This window comes from Canis lupus, chromosome 24, assembly GCF_003254725.2.
Source record: "Canis lupus dingo isolate Sandy chromosome 24, ASM325472v2, whole genome shotgun sequence".
Lineage (NCBI taxonomy): Eukaryota > Metazoa > Chordata > Mammalia > Carnivora > Canidae > Canis > Canis lupus.
Window position 1 is genome coordinate 2,887,110 of NC_064266.1, and position 19,768 is coordinate 2,906,877.

Below are 19,768 nucleotides of genomic sequence, written 5' to 3' on the forward strand. Positions count from 1 at the left end.
ATCATGCTTTTATGTGGAGTGTTGCAATTTTTTTTCTTTTATGATTTTTAAAAATTTGGTTTTTGTAAAATTCCTACACATGGAGAAGAAATTTGTTACATGAGCAGATCATCCCACAAATACTGTCATGTTTCCATAAGAAACTTGAAACCCAGGAGTAGGTGGGAAGAAAGCCCTTAGAAAGCACTTGCTGAATACTTATCAACAGATGAATATTGCAAAGAGGAGCCCCAGACTAGTGGTGTTCCAAGGGCCTTATGCAGCTCTCTGGAGGTTTCTGCAAATGATTGTACTTTCCCTGCAAACACACATGGCATGCAAGTGAGATAGAAGTATTTATGACATAAGATTCAGCCATCAGAAAGGATGACTGCCTACTATTTACATTGATGGGCTGGAACTGGAGGGTATTATGCTGAGTGAAATAAGTCAATAGGAGAAAGACAATTACCATATGGTTTCACTTATACGTGGAATATAAGAAATAGTGAAAGGGACCATAAGGGAAAGGAAGGAAACTGAGTGGGGAAAAATTTGAGGAAGACAAACCATGAGAGACTCCTAACTCTGGGAAACAAAGCATTACAGAAGGGGAGGTGGGTGGGGGGATGGGGCAACTGGGTGAACGGGCACTAAGGAGGGTACTTGATGAGATGAGCACTGGGTGTTATACTATATGTTGGCAGTAATATATTGTATATTTACTGTATGTAAATATTTTTTAAAAAAGAAAGCAAGGGCTTAGGCCAAGATGCTGATATAGCAACCAATGATGGACACTGTGGTGGTGTAAAGAGAGGGGAGTGCAAACAAAGTAGGTGCAAGTGAGGAAGAAGACTGTAGAGATCAGAGGCCGGGCAATGATTAGAAGCTCTGAGTGACACCTGGGGCTGGCTCTGCCCCCCAGGGGACATTGGGCATTGTCTGAAGACATTTTTGGTTGTCACACCTGGGGAGAGGGCAGTGGTACTAGCATCTAGTAGGTAGGAGCCTGATTATCCTATAGGCATAGGACAGAGCCTCTACTACCCCAAGACAAAGAACATCAGGCCCCAAATGTCAGTAGTACTGCTGTGAAGAAACTCTGATCGGGGAAGCAGAACTCAAAGTGCAGTGGAGAGAATAGTAGCTCTGTGGTGTGGGGTGGAGCCACTGGCCATCTGCATCTTGGTACCTGTGCCCTGGGAAGCAGAGCCTGGCTCCTTTGTGAGCATGTGCCTATTTGGGGGAAATAGCTTAGTCCACACGTGAGCACAGAGGTTGAGGCCCTTGACTAGCAGAAACCCGTGGTCTGAGAGGAGACAACAAGGAGTCCTGTACACAAATGAATGGTGTGTGTGCAAGACTTCTAGATGGTGATTAACTCTCTCATTTCTGAGACTTTCATTAAAGAAAAATCAACCAAGAATCAGAGTCCCAGCATAATCCATAGCAAACTGGAGGTTTTACCATATTTTAATGAGTAAAAGTGTGTTTGGCTTAAAATAATTAGTTTAAGCTTCAATGAAAATTCTCCTTATTTTTCTGGTTCTGTGTCTTAGCACTGCTTTAGTTCTTCTCAATCTCTGTGTCTTCTCTGTCTCATTAAAAAGAAAACATATTTATTTGAGAGAGAGAGCTGGAGAGGGAGAGAGAAAGGGAGAAGCAGACTCCCCACTGAGCAGGAGGCCTGATGCCAACATCATGGGACTCTATCCCAGGACCCTGGGATCATGACCTGAGGCAAAAGCAGGTGCTTAGCCAAATGAGCTACCGAGGCACCCCTCTGTCTCATTTCTTGGCCCCTTTTTTTTGTTTAACCCCAAATTCCAAGGGTTGACCAATATTCTGGACTTGAGCCTTTTCTGTAACTCCACACTTGCCTCCTTAGGGATATCAACTGCTTGTGCAGAGCCAGGAGTCACTGTGGCATAAGACTCCCACTCAAGCCTTTTGTACAGACCTTGCTTCCATACTTGCCTTTTAAAATGCCCACTTGATCTTATCTCACATTATAGTGGTAACCTAAGGGTAATGAGGCCAAAGTTTAGCTTATTTTCTTCTCTAACATCAGCTTCTTCTCCTGACTTGACCACTTCTTTAATGATACTCATGTTCTTATGTGCATATTAATTTTAGCCCTCCTGTGCTCCTCATCTCCTGTTCCTCCTATGAGCGGTCACTGAGCAAGTCATGTGGGGGTATTCTTACTCCCATTCCTTCCTTTTCCTTTGACCATGGTTAGCAGCATGCTCCCTGGAGCCCCACATCTGTGTCATCTGTTTATGAACTATACTGTATATGTCATGCTGCCAAACATTCGTTTATCAAGAGTCCATGATTTAAAAATCTACCCTATTCTCTCCATTAATGTTGCCCTATTGTGTTCCTGTTGTACACATGGAAGGTACTTGGTACTATTTAATTTGAGTTGAAATCATCAAGGTCTTAGGTCTTAGAGGGCATATAATAGAGAGTAGAGGCCATATATACTTAATAGAGTAAAGGACCAGATAATATTTCAGGCCTTGATCACGTGGGCTCTGTTGCAGTTGCTCAGCTCTGCCTTCATAATGAGAAAGCAGCCATGGACAGTATGTAACAAAGAAACATGGCTGTGTTCCTAAAGAACTTTATTTTTGAAAATCACCTGGCAGGCTGGATTTGGATGATATGCCATAGTTTTCAGACCCTGATCTGTAGCAGTGTTTTATTTTTTTAATTTTTAAAGATGTTATTTATTTATTCATGAAGACACACACACACAGAGGCAGAGACGCAGGGAGCCTGGTATAGGACTCAATCCCGGGACTCCAGGACCATGCCCTGGGCAGAAGGCAGGCGCTAAACCACTGAGCCACCCAGGGATCCCCTGTAGTAGTGTTTTAAATTCTTTATGCCAGTGCCTACTACAAGACTAGATATGACTGACAAAGCTTATGAATTTTGCACAAGAGATACATGCTAGATTGATGTGGTTTTACCTTTATTGTGTAAATTGTTAATTTATCATACTAACAGTTCTGTCTGTATCCATTATTGCATTGCACACTTGCCAAGAGCATGCTCTATATTCTGCATTCCATTTAGTCCCAAATCCAATCTAAATTCTGTTCTGAAGTAGCTTGGGTCATGTAGGTAACTGCAGACTACTTATGATTGAACTTCTTAGACATCTTTGCACTGTGAAGCCAAAAAACATTTTACTTAAATTTTATATTTATTTTTCATCAAATCTAATTTGAAAGCATATATGTAATATTTAAAATATGAATGTTGGGTATGTTTTTTTGGGGGGGTATGTTAAAATACTAAGTAGAGATGCTTGAAGGGGCATGGATTTTAACATTGCGTTCTATTGCCCTCTTGTGGTCAATGAGGAATTTTTATTTTCTGGATGGCAAAAACGTAATTTCTAGTGATTTCTTTTTTGATTTTAAAGTATTCAGAGACTATTTATTATTTAGGCCTAAAGGCAATTAAAGTTTAAAATGTACATTGCATAAGTGCATATTCTCAGTGAAGAGGTAAGATGTGTGTGTATGCACCAGAGAGCGGTGTGTGATGGCAGAAGATGAGATGTCCATGTGTGTGATGTGGGAGTGAATGCTGATGAGGGGCCCCAGGGGCAGAGAGGCTCATGACAGGGGCTGACCGTGCAAGTCTCCTTGGACTGGTTGGCCCAGTCAGTTGCAGGCAGTGGAAATAACTGAGGGGATATGAGGTTCATTGGCACTCAGGGCAGCCTCAGCTTACTGCTGCCATCAGCACGCAGATTAGCAGTGAGTGCTAGAGGCTTCAGGTGGGGCAGTTTTGGTCTCGGGGTTGCCTTGCCCTGTTGGAAACTTGGCTTCTTACCAGTGTTTTTCCAACTACTTGTTGTAGGTCATGAAATCAACTTATCAAAAGCCAGTATTTTAAAAAAATAATTGAATAGAATAAAATAGAATAGACCAAAACATTTCAGAGTGCACTGTATGTTGTAAGGATTAGCATTTCTTTGTGAAACTTCTAAAACATTTATTTATGTATAATCTGTATACAGATGCATATATGCTTCTGTAAAATGTCTTACTTAGGTTATGAGTCTGAAACATTCAAAATACTGCTCTGAGCATTAGTTGTTGATTAGGTTGTTTTCTTTGTTGTTGGTTTTGTTTTAAAGAATAATGTTATATATATATTTTTAAAGTACTCATTAGGTAAACACAGTCTCAAGCAAATCACTCAAAATACTACTGTTACACAACCACTATCAATGTTAGGAGAATCTCATTCCAGGTATTTCTATGTATGTATATTTGGTGCTGGCCTGGCTAGCTAGATGAGCAGATAAGAGACTGGCAGAGTGGAGGTGGGTAAGGCAGGATATAAACAGGGAGCGGCCTGGCAGACAGTAGGGCTTACAGATGAGCTGATAGACAAAAACAAACTGGCAGGCAGGCATGGAACATCAGACAGGTGGGTGTAAACAGGCCAGCTGGCAGAGGTGGAAGTGAGTAGGGAGGTGTAGATGGACAGGTATGTAGGTGCAGACAGATAGGCAGACAGAGAATTTGGCCTACAGTTATAGGCGGACAGGCAGCCAGCCAGCCATGGATGGGTAGATGTAAAACCAGACAGGTTGACTGAGGTGAAGGCAGTGGCAAGGGGCGGGTATATGGAAGTGCTAGGGTAAGGATGAGGGACTGACAGTGGATTCTTTAATTCTTAAGATTCTTTACTGCATTTTTTTTCTTTAGTGCATTTTTAATGAAGAGCTCTGAATTTTATTTTATTTGAATTTAACAGAAGAAAAGAAAATAAAGTGAAACAGAATTCTCAAAATTCAAATAAACATTCCTTTATCACAGGAAATATTAACATCTAAAAGTTTTATCTATAATGAGAAGATTATAATCACATTAAGGTGATGGAAACACTTTTTAGCCCCATGGTATAATTTTAGATAGCACTTACTAATTTCTTAACAAATCTGAAGAAATTATCAGCCTTCTAAGCCTCCTCTCCCCATCCACTTATTTTATTCTATAGTAAATTTATAGCCTAAATTTACCATTATTTGCAGTCAGTTTTGAAATCCTAATGTGCAGAGTTGTTTAGTATTGGTTCTGAATGTAGAGAGATGCTTTCCTCACTGTCCTCAGTCCTAACATGCTTGCTTTAATGGACTTCTTGGATGGCCTTATTTTATCATTGAGTGGGTGTTTTCAAGTAGGTGTCCCTGAGTTCCTTTATGATGAGGAATATTTTCCTTTTGCCTTTCCACATGAACAGCAGTTTAGCTGGATATAATAATTTCAAGTCATTCTTTTTATCAATTAGGAATTTGCAAGTTAAAACTTCTAGAGCTTTCAGTATGGATACCTTCAACATGTTTAAAGTAATAAAAGACAAGCTTGAAAATGTTTCCAGGAAACCGGAAATTATAACACATGACTAAGCAGATGTAAATAATAAAAAAAAATAGAACTTCTAGAAATGAAAAAAATTTAATAATTGAAATAGTAAAGGAAAACCTCAGTGGTAACTTTAATAGCAGATTAGGTACAGCAGAGGACAGAATAAATGGGATGACAGATCTGAAGAAATTATCCTGAGGGTCCCTCAGAGAGACAAAGATGAAAAATATGAGAGATTGAGACATGGAGAGTAAATACAGTGAGAAGGTAGGAAGCATGTGTTCTATTCTCTATCATTATTTTTTGTCTGTTGTTCTGGAAGTTACTGAGACTATTCTGCTATGACTATGGATTGGTCTATTCTCTTTTTAAAGTCCATCAGTATTTGATATGTACACATACATAAACATAATATATATAAAAATATATATTTTATAATTTTTAGTTTCAGTACAGATTCACAAATGTTCTATGTCCTTTGAATTGAATCTTTTATCAGTTAGAATTTTTCCTCTTTATCTTTAGTATGGTGTTTTTTTCTTTTTGTTTGTTTGTTTTGTTTTTTTTTTTGCCTCAGTCTTCCCTATTCTTTTTTTTTTTTTTTTTAGTCTTCCCTATTCTTAATATAGCTCTACCAGTTTTCTTTTGGTTAGTGTTTGCATGGGATATATCACTTTCTAACTTTTTACTTTTAATCTTCCCATATCCATATGTTTTGGATGTTCTCTTATAAATGGCATACGGTCTTTTTAAGTCTTTAAAATCAAACCTTAAATTTTCTGTCTTTTGATTGGAGAATTATTCTCTTTACATTTGGCATAACAAGTACTGTAATTGTGTTTAAGTTTACTATCTTTCTAGTTATCTTGAATTCTCTCAAGCTGACTATTTTTAGCATCCCATTTTTCTCCTCTAGTTTAGTATTTTACACTCATCTGTCATATTTTAATTGTTAACATCCCTAACTTAAAATCTAGCATTAATTTCAACCTTCACCCTGTAAGTATGCACTCTAGTTCCATTTATTCCTTCTCCGTTCATATGCCCCTGCTATGTACAGATTTTCCTCAACTCATGATGCAGTTAACGTCCTGATAAACCCATCATAGGTTGAAAATATCATAAGTCAAAAATGCATTTAATACACCTACCAAACATAATGGCTTAACCTCACCTACCTTGAACATGCTCAGAACACTTACTTTTTAGCCTTCATTGGGCAAAGTCATCTGACATAAAGCCTGGCTTATAATAAAGTCTTAAATATCTCATGTAACTTATTGAATACCATAGTGGAAGTGAAAAACAGAGTGGTTATATGGGTATAAAATGGTTGTAAGTCTATCAGTTGTTTATCCTTGTGATCCCAGGGCTGACCGGGAGCTGTAGCCACTGCCACTGCCCCTCAACATGAGTGTCCTACTCTCATATTCCTAGCTCAGGGAAAGATCAAAATTCAAAATTGAAAGTACAGTTTCTACTGAATATGCATTACTTTCGTAATGTCGTAAGGTTAAAAAATTCTAAGTTGGACCATTAATATAGCTCTCCTAGTTGAGGACCGTCTATATTTAAAATCCATAGTATGAATATATGTATAATATGTATTATTTATATATATACATATATCATCTCTTTCAGAACTATTATTTTATCAAGTTTTATTCTTAGTATTCATATATATTCATATATACATTTTATTAATTTAGATTTATCCAAAAAATTACCCTTTTATTGTATTTTATTTCTTCCTGAATCTCTAATCCAGGATTATTTTCTTTCTGCCTAAAGAACAACTTTTAGTATTTCCCCTAGATCAGATCACCTGGTAAAAGATTTTCTCGTGGTTTTTCTTTTTTTATCTGAAAATTTCTCTATTTTGCTTTCGTTTTTCAAGTGCATTTGTCTGGATACTGAATTCTACATGGGCAGCTGTTTTCTCTCTGCACATTGAATATTTGTTCCATTGTTTCTTTGAGAAGTCATGTGAGGTCATTTCCTTTGGAGGAAATGTCTCTTTTTTCCTTTGGAAGCTTTTAAGATTTTCTGATTGTTCTTGGTTTTTAGCAGTTTTACTGTAATGTACTCTGTATTTACCCTGCTTGTGTTTGTGATTCTTGAACCTGTGGATTGATATCTTTTACCAATTTTGGCAAAATTCTCAGCTATTCTTTCCCCAAATACTATTTCTGCCCCCTTTTGCTAATCTTCTTTCCTTGTGCATCTGCAGCCATGCATAGAATAAGCTTTTCATTTTGTTCTATATCTTGCCTTCCCTTCTGAATTAACCATCCTTTCATCTCACTGTGCTTCAGTCTGGGTGTTTCCTTTTGATTTTTCATCCAGTTTTCAGCCATGTCCTTTCTGTTGTCAACCCATAAACACTGATTTTTAATTTTGGTTATTTTTCAATTCCATTTACATTTCTTTTTGAAATTTTCTTTATCCTGACCTATGTGTTTAAAGTATTGTCTGGTTTTTACTGTGATTTTGTTAATATTGACTCTTCTCATATTTCTGATTTTTATTTTTTTATTTCTGATTTTTAAATTAATATGCTACATATTAATCAGACAGTTCATACAAATAATTTGTGTTTTACTATTATTTTCCTACAGAGAAAAATTGTTTGCTTCCTGGGAGGAGGGTAACATGATATACCTTCATTTTGGATTTGGGTTACCTCATTGTCTATATTTGTCAAAACTCATCATGAGATGAGTCCACTTAAGATTTGTGCATTTCATTATTTATAAATTTTATGTTAAGTACCATAAAAAATTTTGAACTCTAGTCAGTGATATGCATTAGGTATGAAATAATTAGGTGTGAAATGTACTGATGTCTGCATCAAATTTCTTTGAAATGCATCAAAAATAAAATGGATTGAAACAAGGCTAAATAGGGGTGGATTGACAGATATATGGTAAAGCAAATCTAGCAAATGCTAATGGTAGAATCTAGGGGGTGGTATGTGAATATGCACTATAAAAGTATTTCTACTTTTTTGTATGTGTGAGAGTATTTGTAATAAAATTTGGAATAAAATCAGAGTGGGACACCACTGTACTTTGTCATACCCTTCTTGTCTTTGTTGATCTTCTTTGAGATACAAGTCAGAATATTTGTTACATTGATACATTGCAGTCTTGCTAGAACACAGACTCCTCTATTGTGGAATTCGATGTGACATGACCACCATCAATGGAAATTTGTATATTGTGTGAACCCTTGTTTTTTTTTTTTTTTTTTTTTTAAGATTTTATTTATTTATTCATGAGAGACACAGAGAGAAAGAGAGGCAGAGACACAGGCAGAGGGAGAAGCAGGCTCCATGCAGGGAGCTCGACATGGGACTCGATCCCGGGTCTCCAGGATCATACCTCAGGCTGCAGGCCGTGCTAAGCCCCTGAGCCACCGGGGCCACCCTGAACCCTTGTTATACTGAAATCTGCCTGTAATTGGATGCTGTGGTATGAACATTAAGGACAGTATTAAATCTCTGAACCTTGAGATCAAGACCTAGAATCATCACTTAACTAACTTTGGAACCTTGAAAAAGATCTCAAGTGTGCTAAGCCTCATCTTAATTCCTCATCTGTGGAATGACAGCATTTGCTATAGTATTGAGTTCCTCTCCTTTGTATTTACCCCTCAGACAGAAATATTCCTTAGAGCTGATACTCAAAAAGCAAATACATTTCTCCCTTACCTTTTTGTTTATATTTTTGGAATCTTATTAAATCAAAATTCTTACGTGCATGTGTGTAAAGACCTTCTTTAATGTTAAAAAGTTTATGAGGTGCCTTTGTGGCTCAGTTGGTTAAGGCTTGGGCTCTTGGTTTGGGCTCAAGTTGTGATCTCAGTATTGTTACATTGAGCCCCATATCAGGCTCTGTGCTCAGCGCTGAAGTCTACTTCTCCCTCTCCTTCGATCTCTGCCCCTTCCCCTGCTGTGCACATATTCTCTCTCTCTCTCTCTCTCTCTCTCTCTCTCTCTCCAATAAATTTTAAAAACCTTTAAAACAAAAGTTCATGTAAATATGTACAATGCTACAGCTGGCCAGGGGCTCTCTTTATTGTTGGTGTCTGTACTCACTTGTGTGCTGGTGAATGTTGGCTCTCTGAAAAGGAAGGTAAGGTGGAAGGGAGGGAGGGAAAAAAGAAGGAAGGAAGAGAAAAACAAAGGGAAAAATAAAACAAAGATAAAAAAGGCTCCAATTGGTAGCATTGCCAACTTCTGCGGTAAATCCTCCCTCTGTCACCTGCATGACATCCCTGAACATGGAGTTAGGAAGAGGCAGGACAGCTGGCTGCAGCTGGCTGCAGTAGTGTGTCTGTTGTCTTATGATCACTTTCTAATTCATTGAATTCATTCATGATCACGTCTAATTCATTCCTAGTTGTAAAACTATTATTGCTTATATAGCCAATTAAAGTATCTGTATAGGTACAGATACGGCTATTTTTGTGAAAAAAAAATCATTCAGAATGAAGAAGTTATTTTTAAATTGCATGACATTTCCTGGCCCAACTGAAAATGCCTTTTTTCCTCAGACAATTTGGTGTGCACAAAACCTGTCTGGCCCTGTATGTTTCAAAGGAAAGTCTGCAATTGGTGATGGTGATTGGAAATGTCTGTTATATGTCTGTTATAGTGACGTGAACAGGTGTGGAGTTCAAGGGAGCCTTCTCTTTTTATTTTAGGCATTTTTGTTGCCTTCCTGTGACATAGCTGTAACAAGGAAGGTAGTTCAAGTGTATAGAAAGTGGATCCTCCAGGACAAACCTGTGTTCATGGAAGAACCAGATAAAAAAGAAATTGAACAAGAAGATGCTGAAAAATTAGGATTTTCAGAAACTGACAACAAAGAGGTAGTGTGTTATCAATTGTTGTTTCTGTACACATATTTTAGCAAAGTATACAGTCAGTCAAGGGTGCCAATCAGTGGGACATGGGCAGGTGGGTCTCTTTTATCATGTGATGCTCTCAAGTTGCTGAGTTCTGTGAGGACCTGCTTCAGTGAAGCTGTTTCTGGGCTCTATTCAAGATCATTGGTTACCTCCTAAACCTCAGGGTAGGTACATATGTGCATTGCAGCTTCATTATTCACTGTTGCAGAAGAGTTGTTTTATAAACCATCGTATTTTACACGGCTCTGTATGAGACTGAAAATGTCACTATCTTAGGATTGACATGTTTAAGTAAATAGCATTTGAGAAACTAAATTTAGCATGTTTTGGCAGTCTATTCTTATGTAGTGGCCTATTCTAGAGCAGTTAGGATGTTACACACTTGCAAGGTCTACACCAATAACAAGTGCTATCTCCATTAATAAAGCCTCACTGCAGAGTGGGCAGTATCCTCAGAGTGAGTGCTGTTGGAATGGAACTTTCAGTCCTGGTGAGGTAAAGCTCACATTTTAAAGGTCTGTGTTACAGACTCATTCAGTCATTGGACCTTTGTTTATTCAGCACATACTAAACACTAGGCACTATTTTAGGTGCTGGAGATGGTGAACAAAATTGAAAAAAGACCCCCCCTCCTAAAACCTATATTCTTATGAATTTTGGTGAGTGTAAGGAATTATCTATGTAAACATGTACTTCCCCCCCTCCATTAACTGATTTTTATATTCTAAAGACTTCATCTGAAAGTTCTCGTCATAAGCGATCTTCCAGTTGGGGACGAACATACTCCTTCACGAGTGCAGTGAGCAGAGGATGTGTGACAGAAGAGGAAAATAAGAACGTGAAAGCTGGAGCCCAGGCTATGCTGCAGGTAGTGGCCAGCCAGAGACACAAAGACCTCCAATTGGAGTCAATTTGAACATTTTCTTTATTGTGATCATGTCATATAAAATACATTGATATTTTGATCTGTCAGTTCTCATTCTGAGTTTTCTTCCTGACTGCTCACCTTCAATTTATAAAGATTTTTTTTTTCTAGTCAAAGGGGACCTATGAGATGGTTGCAGTTTTCTGAGAGGGATTATTATGCATCGAATGTGAAATTACTGAGATCCAAATCTTGAAAAGTATCTTCTGAACACATATGGGCATTTAGTCACCTGGACTCTAATTTGCAAGACAGGCATGATGATTATATGATCTTATAGGGAATATTCTTAAAAACTGCCTGTTTATGAATAATGATTACAAATGCTCTAATTTTAAAATATTTATCTGAGTGGGCATATAAAATAGAACCAGTGCCATTTGGGAACATTGGAAAGAACTTTTGGCTGATCACTTAATCTTCCCAGACCTCAGGATTTTATCTCAAAAATGGGGATTGGGAAATTGATAACCTATTGGTTCCCATCTAGGTTGAAGGTTATTAGGATTGTAAGTGCCTAAAACAGAGTGCCTCTTTCCCCTGCTCCCTGGCGCCCCACCCTCCACCTCATATCCACTTTTCTAGCCTCCCACACAGAAGCCAGTCCTGGATGGCTTGCCTGTTGCCCAGTTTTCAGTGACGTCATCGGTCTCTCGATAAGATTCTTTGTCATGGTATCCTTTTTGCATTCAGGTTCATTAGCAGTTTAATACTCTGTAACTATTGAGTTTTCTTGTTCAGTGAAAATCAGCAAATAATCTGAAATTAAAATCAAGATGATTTTACTTGACTAGTTTCAAAGAACTTTGGTGCCTGTTATTAGTAAAATCTATACCCTCACCAGAGAAGTGCATGCAGGAGTCCCTGCCCTGTGTCCCACTTGGAGCACAAGGACAGAACAGACTAGATTCGGGCTTCTCAGTTTTCTACTGAAATGCCCCTGCCAGTAGAGGACAGTGAACTTGTATCCTAAAGGTCTGAGGTAGAGTATAGAGCAGTCAGCTGACTATCAAAATTTTTAAAAATCTGTTTTTATCCCAAAAATTCACTTAGGTTTATATTCTATTGCATAATATAGTTCTCCTATTAAAAGTATATGCTCATGGAAGCTGTGCAGTGTTGATCATGTGGCATTGCCTGTTTCCAGGCTCCCTAGGAATCTACACCCCTGTTGGGTGTCAGTGGTGCTTTCTGTCAGCAAACTTCATATGCTGGGAGATTCAACAATAATCAGATGTTTTTTTCCATTCAGTGTAGACCACTGCTCTTCTTCTTCTCCCCTGTCCCCCACCCCAAAATTTCTCACCCAGAAGCAGTGAGCCTTTCACTGCTTTCCCCCTTTTCCTTTGAAGAATGTCAAAAAGAAATCTTCAAAAGCTTTCTGATTCATAAATTTTCTGAAGTTGCAATGTTAACATGTATCAATTTTTTTTCTAAGAAAGCTCTTTCAGGTATCTCAGGTAATTCTAAGAGAATCAATTAAAAAAAATCTTGAGTATGTGTTGGTACCACTTGCCTTACTTGAAATAACTCAAAGGTGATCCCTCAGTAGAAGGAAATTAATACCATTATCTTTAAGAAAAATTTGTTCAGATTTATATGTTTAATTTAAATTTTCTAATGTAAAATGTGTTGTTTTCAAGGTATTTTTGACAAACGCAGCAAACGTCTTTTTGCTGGAACCATGTCCTGAAGTTCCCATGCTCTTGAAAGAACAAGTCGATGCTTGTAAAGCTGTTTTGATTATTTTTAGGCGCATGATAATGGAGCTTACAATGAATAAAAAGACATGGTAAGTTTATTTCAAATTAATACTGTAAAACAGATGTTTCTGTTTTTCAACATAATAATTAAAATGTTAAAGCCTCCACTTACTGATGGCTTTATAAAGTTAACAATAAGATGATAATCAATCTTTTGTAACAGTTTCTGTGAATTCTGAAGAAGGTAAGTATCCAGTACTTTGATGGTTTATTTTTATTATAGGCTTTAAAAATGTTACTGAATTAAAAGTAGTCATATTACTTAATAGTAGATTTTTCCATTTTAAACTGTCATCAGACTGCTTTGTGGAAAAGTAATAAAAGTGGTGTTTTATAATATCGTTCTTCATAAGCCCAGGAGAAGTTGTTAATTGCTCTGAAATGCTGTTAACTGATTTTTATTGCTTCAAATTTGAAGTTTTAAATTCACTTTGGAAAAACAATTATTTTTTAAATGACATTGTCAGAATGGCTAAATAAATAGTACCGTCAAACATATAGTGGCGTCATGAAAATGTGCTTATGAGAAATGTTTTCTTTTTTATCCTTTGTTTTTGTTTGGTGTCTGTGTCTAGAATATCCCTGAAAGTAAACAGTGCAGTAGGTTTTTCCCATGCCCTGTCCCATAAGGAAGGCATCACTCCAGTTTAGGAGGTGTTTTTCAGACATTCTCAGTAACAGAGACCTCAGAGCCGCTCTGTACTCCTCTTTCTTCATGTCCCCCAGTTGTGGTTGTAAAATGCCTCTCCAGCCTGTCCTTTGCGTGTTTCTCCCAGCTGGCACGGCCTGTGAGCGGCCTGGCTGGGCTCAGCCCTGCTGTCAGGATGTGATTTTTGGCCTCTGTGCTCAGTGCACAGGGCTGCTGCAGACCAGCACTGGTGGCCCCTTCTCTCATGGAAATCCTCGGTGGGGCCCCGTTACCAAGCCTGGGTTCTGGATGTTTTTTCTGGATATCTTTGAGTCAGCACTGGGGGTGCTTTGGAAAGCTCTGTGTGTGCATCTGAAAGCGTGCAAATGAGATAGGACTGAGCTGGCCAGAGCCTCTGGGGCTGTGGAGTCCAGCCTGTTTCTTTCTCAGTTGAGGGGAGTGTGGGCCTCAAGAAATCCTGTCAGACAGCAGGTTCACTGGTACAGAAACCACAGGAATCAAATAATTATTTGAAGGTGTAAACTCTAGAGTCATCTTTTGCAGACTTTTAAACATAGGACTTCTTGCCAAGAAGCAGTTAAAGCTGGAAATATTACTGTGATGAACAATATGATTTAAACAGAGTTAAATGCTGTATCAGAACATTGAAAGTAATGAGAAATGCTGGTATGCTTACAACAGAAGCATCTGCTTCTTGATAGTATAGTTACAGTAATAGCATTTTTGATGTTTTTTTTTCTTTGAAAACTATGAATTCAGTTCACTTTTGTATCAGTAGTATTTTGATAGTTTTGATAATTTTTTGGTGAAAATCCTAAGACAAAATTAAGCAATTCGTCTCTGTTCTTTTACAATTCAGAAATTTCCAGGTAAAAGTATTAAAAAACCCACCCCAGTTTATAGAAATATTTGAAAATACCAAAAAATAGTAGCACATAGAAAGGGATGTAACCTGTTTCCCCAGCAGATTATTGTATGCATTTTTGTGCCAGGCAATCCCTGAATTCTCTTCCTCCCTTCTTTCATGCAGTACATGACTACTGAGCTCTTGCTGTGAGGATATAGGGTGAACTAGACAGACTGAGGAACAGAATGAACATAGAAGCAGTTTAAGTGAAGCTGGGGAAGAGTACAGAGTGGTGGCTTGAGGAAATATCGAGGTGTCCAGGAAGACCTTTGTCTTCCCTGGAGGGGTTGAATAGCACCCTGAGGGCAGGGAGGGAGGGGCCAGGGGGACATCTGAGCATAGAGCTTCTCATAGAAGGAACAGCAAGTAGCGGGGCTCCTGGGTGGCTTAGTGGTTGAACATCTGCCTTTGGCTCAGGACATGGTCCCAGAGTCCTGGGATCGAGTCCCACATCGAGCTCCCTTCAAGAAGCTTGCTTCTCCCTCTGCCTATGTCTCTGTCTCTCTCTGTATCTCTCATGAATAAATAAATAAAATCTTAAAAAAAAAAAAAAAGCAAGTAGCAAGTGTGATGTGTTCTAGGCCAGTTAGAGAAGGAGAGGGAGACTGGGAGGGGATGGAACTGGGGCCAACCAGAGCCAGCTTGTGTGGGGCCTTCCTCGCAGGCTGCAGGACGGACACCAGCTACTCTTCTGTGTGTGCACAGGAGTGTGACACAATCCAGTTTACGTTTCCAGAAGATTTCTCTGGCTTCCTCTGGAGGAGAGACGGTGCTGGGTGTGAGGGTTGGTGCACAAAATCCATAGCAATAGATGATGGCAACTTAGATTAAGACTGTAGCCAGGAAAGTGCTAAGAAGCAGTCCTGGAATAGTGAGCGGCAGCATTGTGTGAATGGTTACTGCCTGTGTGAAAAGAAGGGGACAAAGTCTGTAATAAAGAGTGCAGGAAATCCTGTTCCTTAGTGCAGGGATAGCACATATGCATAATTTCCTGTGTTCCTGTGGAAGTTTTATACTCTTGGAGCAGTTGTTCTTTGAGGAGAAGGGACCAAAAATCAATGTTTCACAAAATAAAAAGAAAGAAGCTGGAGTCAACACCTTTGGGAAAGATTTTTCCAAACTGGAGACGATTTTTTCAAATTCATTTTCTTCCAGAAGACTATGTGGCGATTTCATGGCTTGCTAAGCTTTCATAGGTTCAGAGATTAAATTAACCCTGTGTCTTTGTCGTTATTGCTTTGGTCAGGTTTGCATTTTTTTAGAAAGATTTATTTACCTATTTATTTGAGAGAACGTGTATGAGGGGTGGGAGGGGTGGAGGGAGGGGGAGAGAGAGAGAGAGAGAGAGAGAGAGAAAATCTCAAGCAGACTCCCTGCTGAGTGTGGAGCCTGATGCAGGGCACAATCCCACAACCCTGTGATCATGACCTGAGCCGAAACCAAGAGTCAGACGCTCAACCAGCTGAGCTACCCAGATGCCCCCAAGTTTGCGTTTTTTGATAGCAGTTCCCATGACTGAGGTTTTATGTGAAAATTATTACGTCTCTTGTTTTCATCATGTTCATAAGATGGGTATGTAACCATTCATGTGGAAAGGACTGTCCTTTGTTGTTTGAAGCACATGTAAATATGAGCAGGCAGTGCTGATGCCAAGGCCTAGATAAAGGTCTGGGTACCCTGAATGGGTGAGAGACATGCTGTCCCCAGCTCTGCACCATTTCTTCCCTCATTTTCCTCTAAGCTGTCTGCTCCATTCTTGTGTGCCTACATCTCCCATGACTTGACAGCTTTTCTTATTCCATGCTTCCAGAGCCCATCGACAGTGTACAGCACAAGCAAACAACTAGAACAAAGTTCCAAATGTATGCTAACAGATAACACTGGGAGGAAAATCAAATGGGGTCAGCTATAAATAGGGTAGGAAACCCTATTTGTAGACATCATTGTACCATGAGAAGCTTAACGAGATTCAATGTCATGTTAAGAGAAAATACTGTTTCAATATGTGGAAGTACGAGAAAAGTGTGAAGGAACTATGATTTTGGAGATCTCATGATCTGACCTGGACTGAATTACTTTGTCCAGTCCCCAGTCTTATCATTAACGAGCATGTAGGCCAAGGAGAAAGTTGCAAAGATGAATGAACAGTTAGTGTACAAGGCCTCGAAGGGGAAGTTACAGGGGGTGTTTTCCCTCAAAACAAACAGACCTCTCTTACATACAAAAGATATGTGTTCTTGGTTTGCATAGAATTCAAGAAAGGGAAAGATAAGCAAACACTCTGATGTGAAGAATGTAACTTAGCTGTGAGAAATAAAATTGCCCCTTCAGCTGTGCTGAAGAACTTACTACTATTAACATAATTAGCGGTGTTAATGTGTCTTCAGTGCCCTTGTGCAGATCAAGCATCTTCCAGGCACCAAACTTTGTGCCTCAGGATGACCAACAGTGACCTTTCCAAACCCCCTACCTGTTTTATCCTGTTTATTGATGTGAGTTTAAGTCACATGTTTTTTGAACTTCGGTGACATAAGGTAGTTTATTTTGATAAAATATGGCATTCATTATGTAATTGGCATTCAGATTATTAATACTTTTGAGTAATACATGATTATCATTGTTGCTGAATTCATAAGAGAATTTCTTGTATCTATAAATTAAAGTGAGTCGGAGACGTGATTAATAACGTGAGCTTTTATTTTGGGTGGCCCAGGGAACAGATGTTGCAAATACTACTCAGGATAACAGAAGCTGTCATGCAGAAGCCAAAGGATAAACAAATAAAGGATTTGTTTGCTCAGAGCTTGGCAGGGTTACTGTTTAGGGTAAGTCTATTTTATTAAAACACTGCAAATGCAAAAAATGAACCATATTTTATAGTAAAATAATTTTAATCATTGAGAATTTTAAGAGTAAAATTAAACTATAGATTTCTTGAAATTTCATTTAAAATTTCCTTTTTAGCTTTGTCTTAAAGGTTGTAATCTATTCTTTACTATTAGTGGTTAGTTATACTCTGGTTTCTCTTCAGATCAAATAAATCTTTCACTTTTTACTATTAGTGCTTGGCTTCTTTTAGGCCTTCCCACCTGTCTGCCATTTACTTCCTCGAGGTTGGTAGAAGTTAGGAAGACAATAAAAACTGATGTCCTTGGTGGAGGGCCAGGTGGATTTGAGGAAGTAAAAGGAAATGGAAACACAGGGATGGGGATAAGGTCACGGAGCGATTCAGGCTGGAAATAAAAGTGTAAGAGTCATTAGTATATTGGACTATGTGTTTGAAGCCACAGGACTGGATGGGATCACCATGGAGAGATTTTGTGTCCTAAAGAGGAGAAGGCCATTTCCATGGTTGGTGGAGGAGAGGAACCATCCAAAGATGGTGAGAAAGGTTGGCCAGGGAACTGGGGGGGGAAACTTAGGAGCATGTGTCTGCACACTGGAGATAAGGATTGGGCAAGAGGAGAATGGCTGGTTGACACTGGCTTTGACAAGATGTTGATGGTTGAGAATATTCTAGGTGAATGAGGCTCCCTTGGAGTGGATGGAAGAGAAAATGAGAGCTGGGCAGTAGAAATAGCAAGTATAGTTAAGGCTTTATGGAGTGGGAGAGAGGAGGGGAAGGGGAGATAGTTGAGTGGGCAGCATGCATGGAAGCCAGAGTTTAGGTGAGTGGTTTTAAAGTCTGTTCGCTTGCAGTGAGAAGGGTCCAGTAAGGACAGCCTGGGGGAGAGAAAGGAGAACTACAGAAGTAAAGTCCTAGATAAGGTAAGTGGGACTGGGCTGGCCTCAGGTAGAAGCAGAGAGCCAAGGAGATGGCTGTTTCTCTTACATCTCACAGAGTGAGAAGGGTCAAGAACCCAAGTAGTCTGGCATCATCCCGAGGGGAAGAGAACAGGAGGCAGATGATGAACTAACTGCATAGGAAGTAGAAGTTTTAAAGGGTCCTGAGTGCAGTAGCCTCTTGCAGCATTGCTCTGGAAAGCACTAGCATTTATGGGATACACAGAATTAATAAAGCATTTCTGAAAGAGAGCAGTGTGAAAGGACTCTGGAAAAGTGTAACATTCTTTTTTTTTTTTTTTTTTTTTTAGTGTAACATTCTATACAAATAGAGGCATAGTACAATAGATGGGCTGGCTTTGAGTAATTTGGTGGAAGATAGTATGGTGAATATGAGCTAGAAGTGACAGTTATAGGGAGGAGAAGTCAACTTCCCCCCTTCAGTTGACTTGAAGGTAGTTTTGGAGGATATATACTAAGAGCATATCTAGAATATAGGTAGAAAATGGAGGGTGACGCAAAGAGAAACTAGTTCTCTAAATAAGGTTGTATATTCCCACTGTAACACAAGAGAACCCAACTGTTCATATTAATTTTTAATAATTTAACATGATCAAATGATCTTGGCTTGAAAAATATATGAGAGGCTGCAGAAATAATTGGTATGTACTCACTTGCCTCCTGAGTAGTATTGAATCACTCTTAACTCTGATTGCCTTGCCTAGTTATTAGGTAAAGGAAGTAGTCTACACATCATTTTGTGTGTGTCCAGCCTTTCCTCAAGGGTGGTACTGACCACTTGCTTTGCTTCCCTCCTGGAGTATAGACACTCTGCTCACTTAGCTCTGACTCTCCTGGAAAGTTTCATGATCACCTTCTCATTTCTTCTATCCCTGCTGGGACTGGGGCTGCCAAGTGACATGGACTAAAGACAGGCTCTGGCTACTGGGTGCCTGGGCCTCATTCATCACCAGTTGTCTGGCCTTGCATCTATGGGTTGTGATGGAATTAGAGCAAGAACTTGTCACCAAATTAAGCAAGAATCTATTGTGGAGTTGTTATTTTTTGGTTTATTTGGTTAGTTTTGGTTTGGGAGAAAAATACCCTTATTAATGGAGAATCTTGTCAGATTTGAAAAATTAGTTTTAAGTCTATGAGTATTAATTATTTTGATGTCATCTTTCTTTTGGAATGGTTAGATGGATCAAAAATAATCTTTAAATTAAGAAGCAACCATAAAATAGTGGAGAGAGGATGACCTTTTTGGAAGTAGACAGATTCTGAGTTTTGATGCAGAATCCTCTGGTACATCCTGGCTGTGCAGCCTTGAGCAAGTCACTTCACCTTTCTAAGTCTCTTCCTAATCTATCACGATCAGGAGAGAAGTCCTTCTGACCTTTCAGAGTTGTCATAAGAATCAGAGCAGGTTCATCTGGGATTTATAAT

At 38.9% G+C, this 19,768-nt stretch overlaps 1 protein-coding gene across 10 annotated transcripts in view; it reads left to right on the forward strand.

The window, feature by feature from the left end:
• Window positions 1-19,768, forward strand: part of RALGAPA2 (Ral GTPase activating protein catalytic subunit alpha 2) — a 328,009-nt gene that overhangs the window by 98,944 nt on the left and 209,297 nt on the right. For all 10 annotated transcript variants that reach the window (XR_003144828.3, XR_003144834.3, XR_003144829.3 and 7 more), the window contains 4 exons: window positions 10,089-10,256; window positions 11,026-11,163; window positions 12,864-13,012; window positions 17,253-17,364. Coding sequence is in view for 2 of the 10 variants with exons in the window: in XM_025469120.3 (XP_025324905.1) it covers window positions 10,089-10,256; window positions 11,026-11,163; window positions 12,864-13,012; window positions 17,253-17,364 (567 nt within the window). In the remaining 8 variants the exon portion in view is untranslated. The remainder of the gene's footprint in view (window positions 1-10,088; window positions 10,257-11,025; window positions 11,164-12,863; window positions 13,013-17,252; window positions 17,365-19,768) is intronic.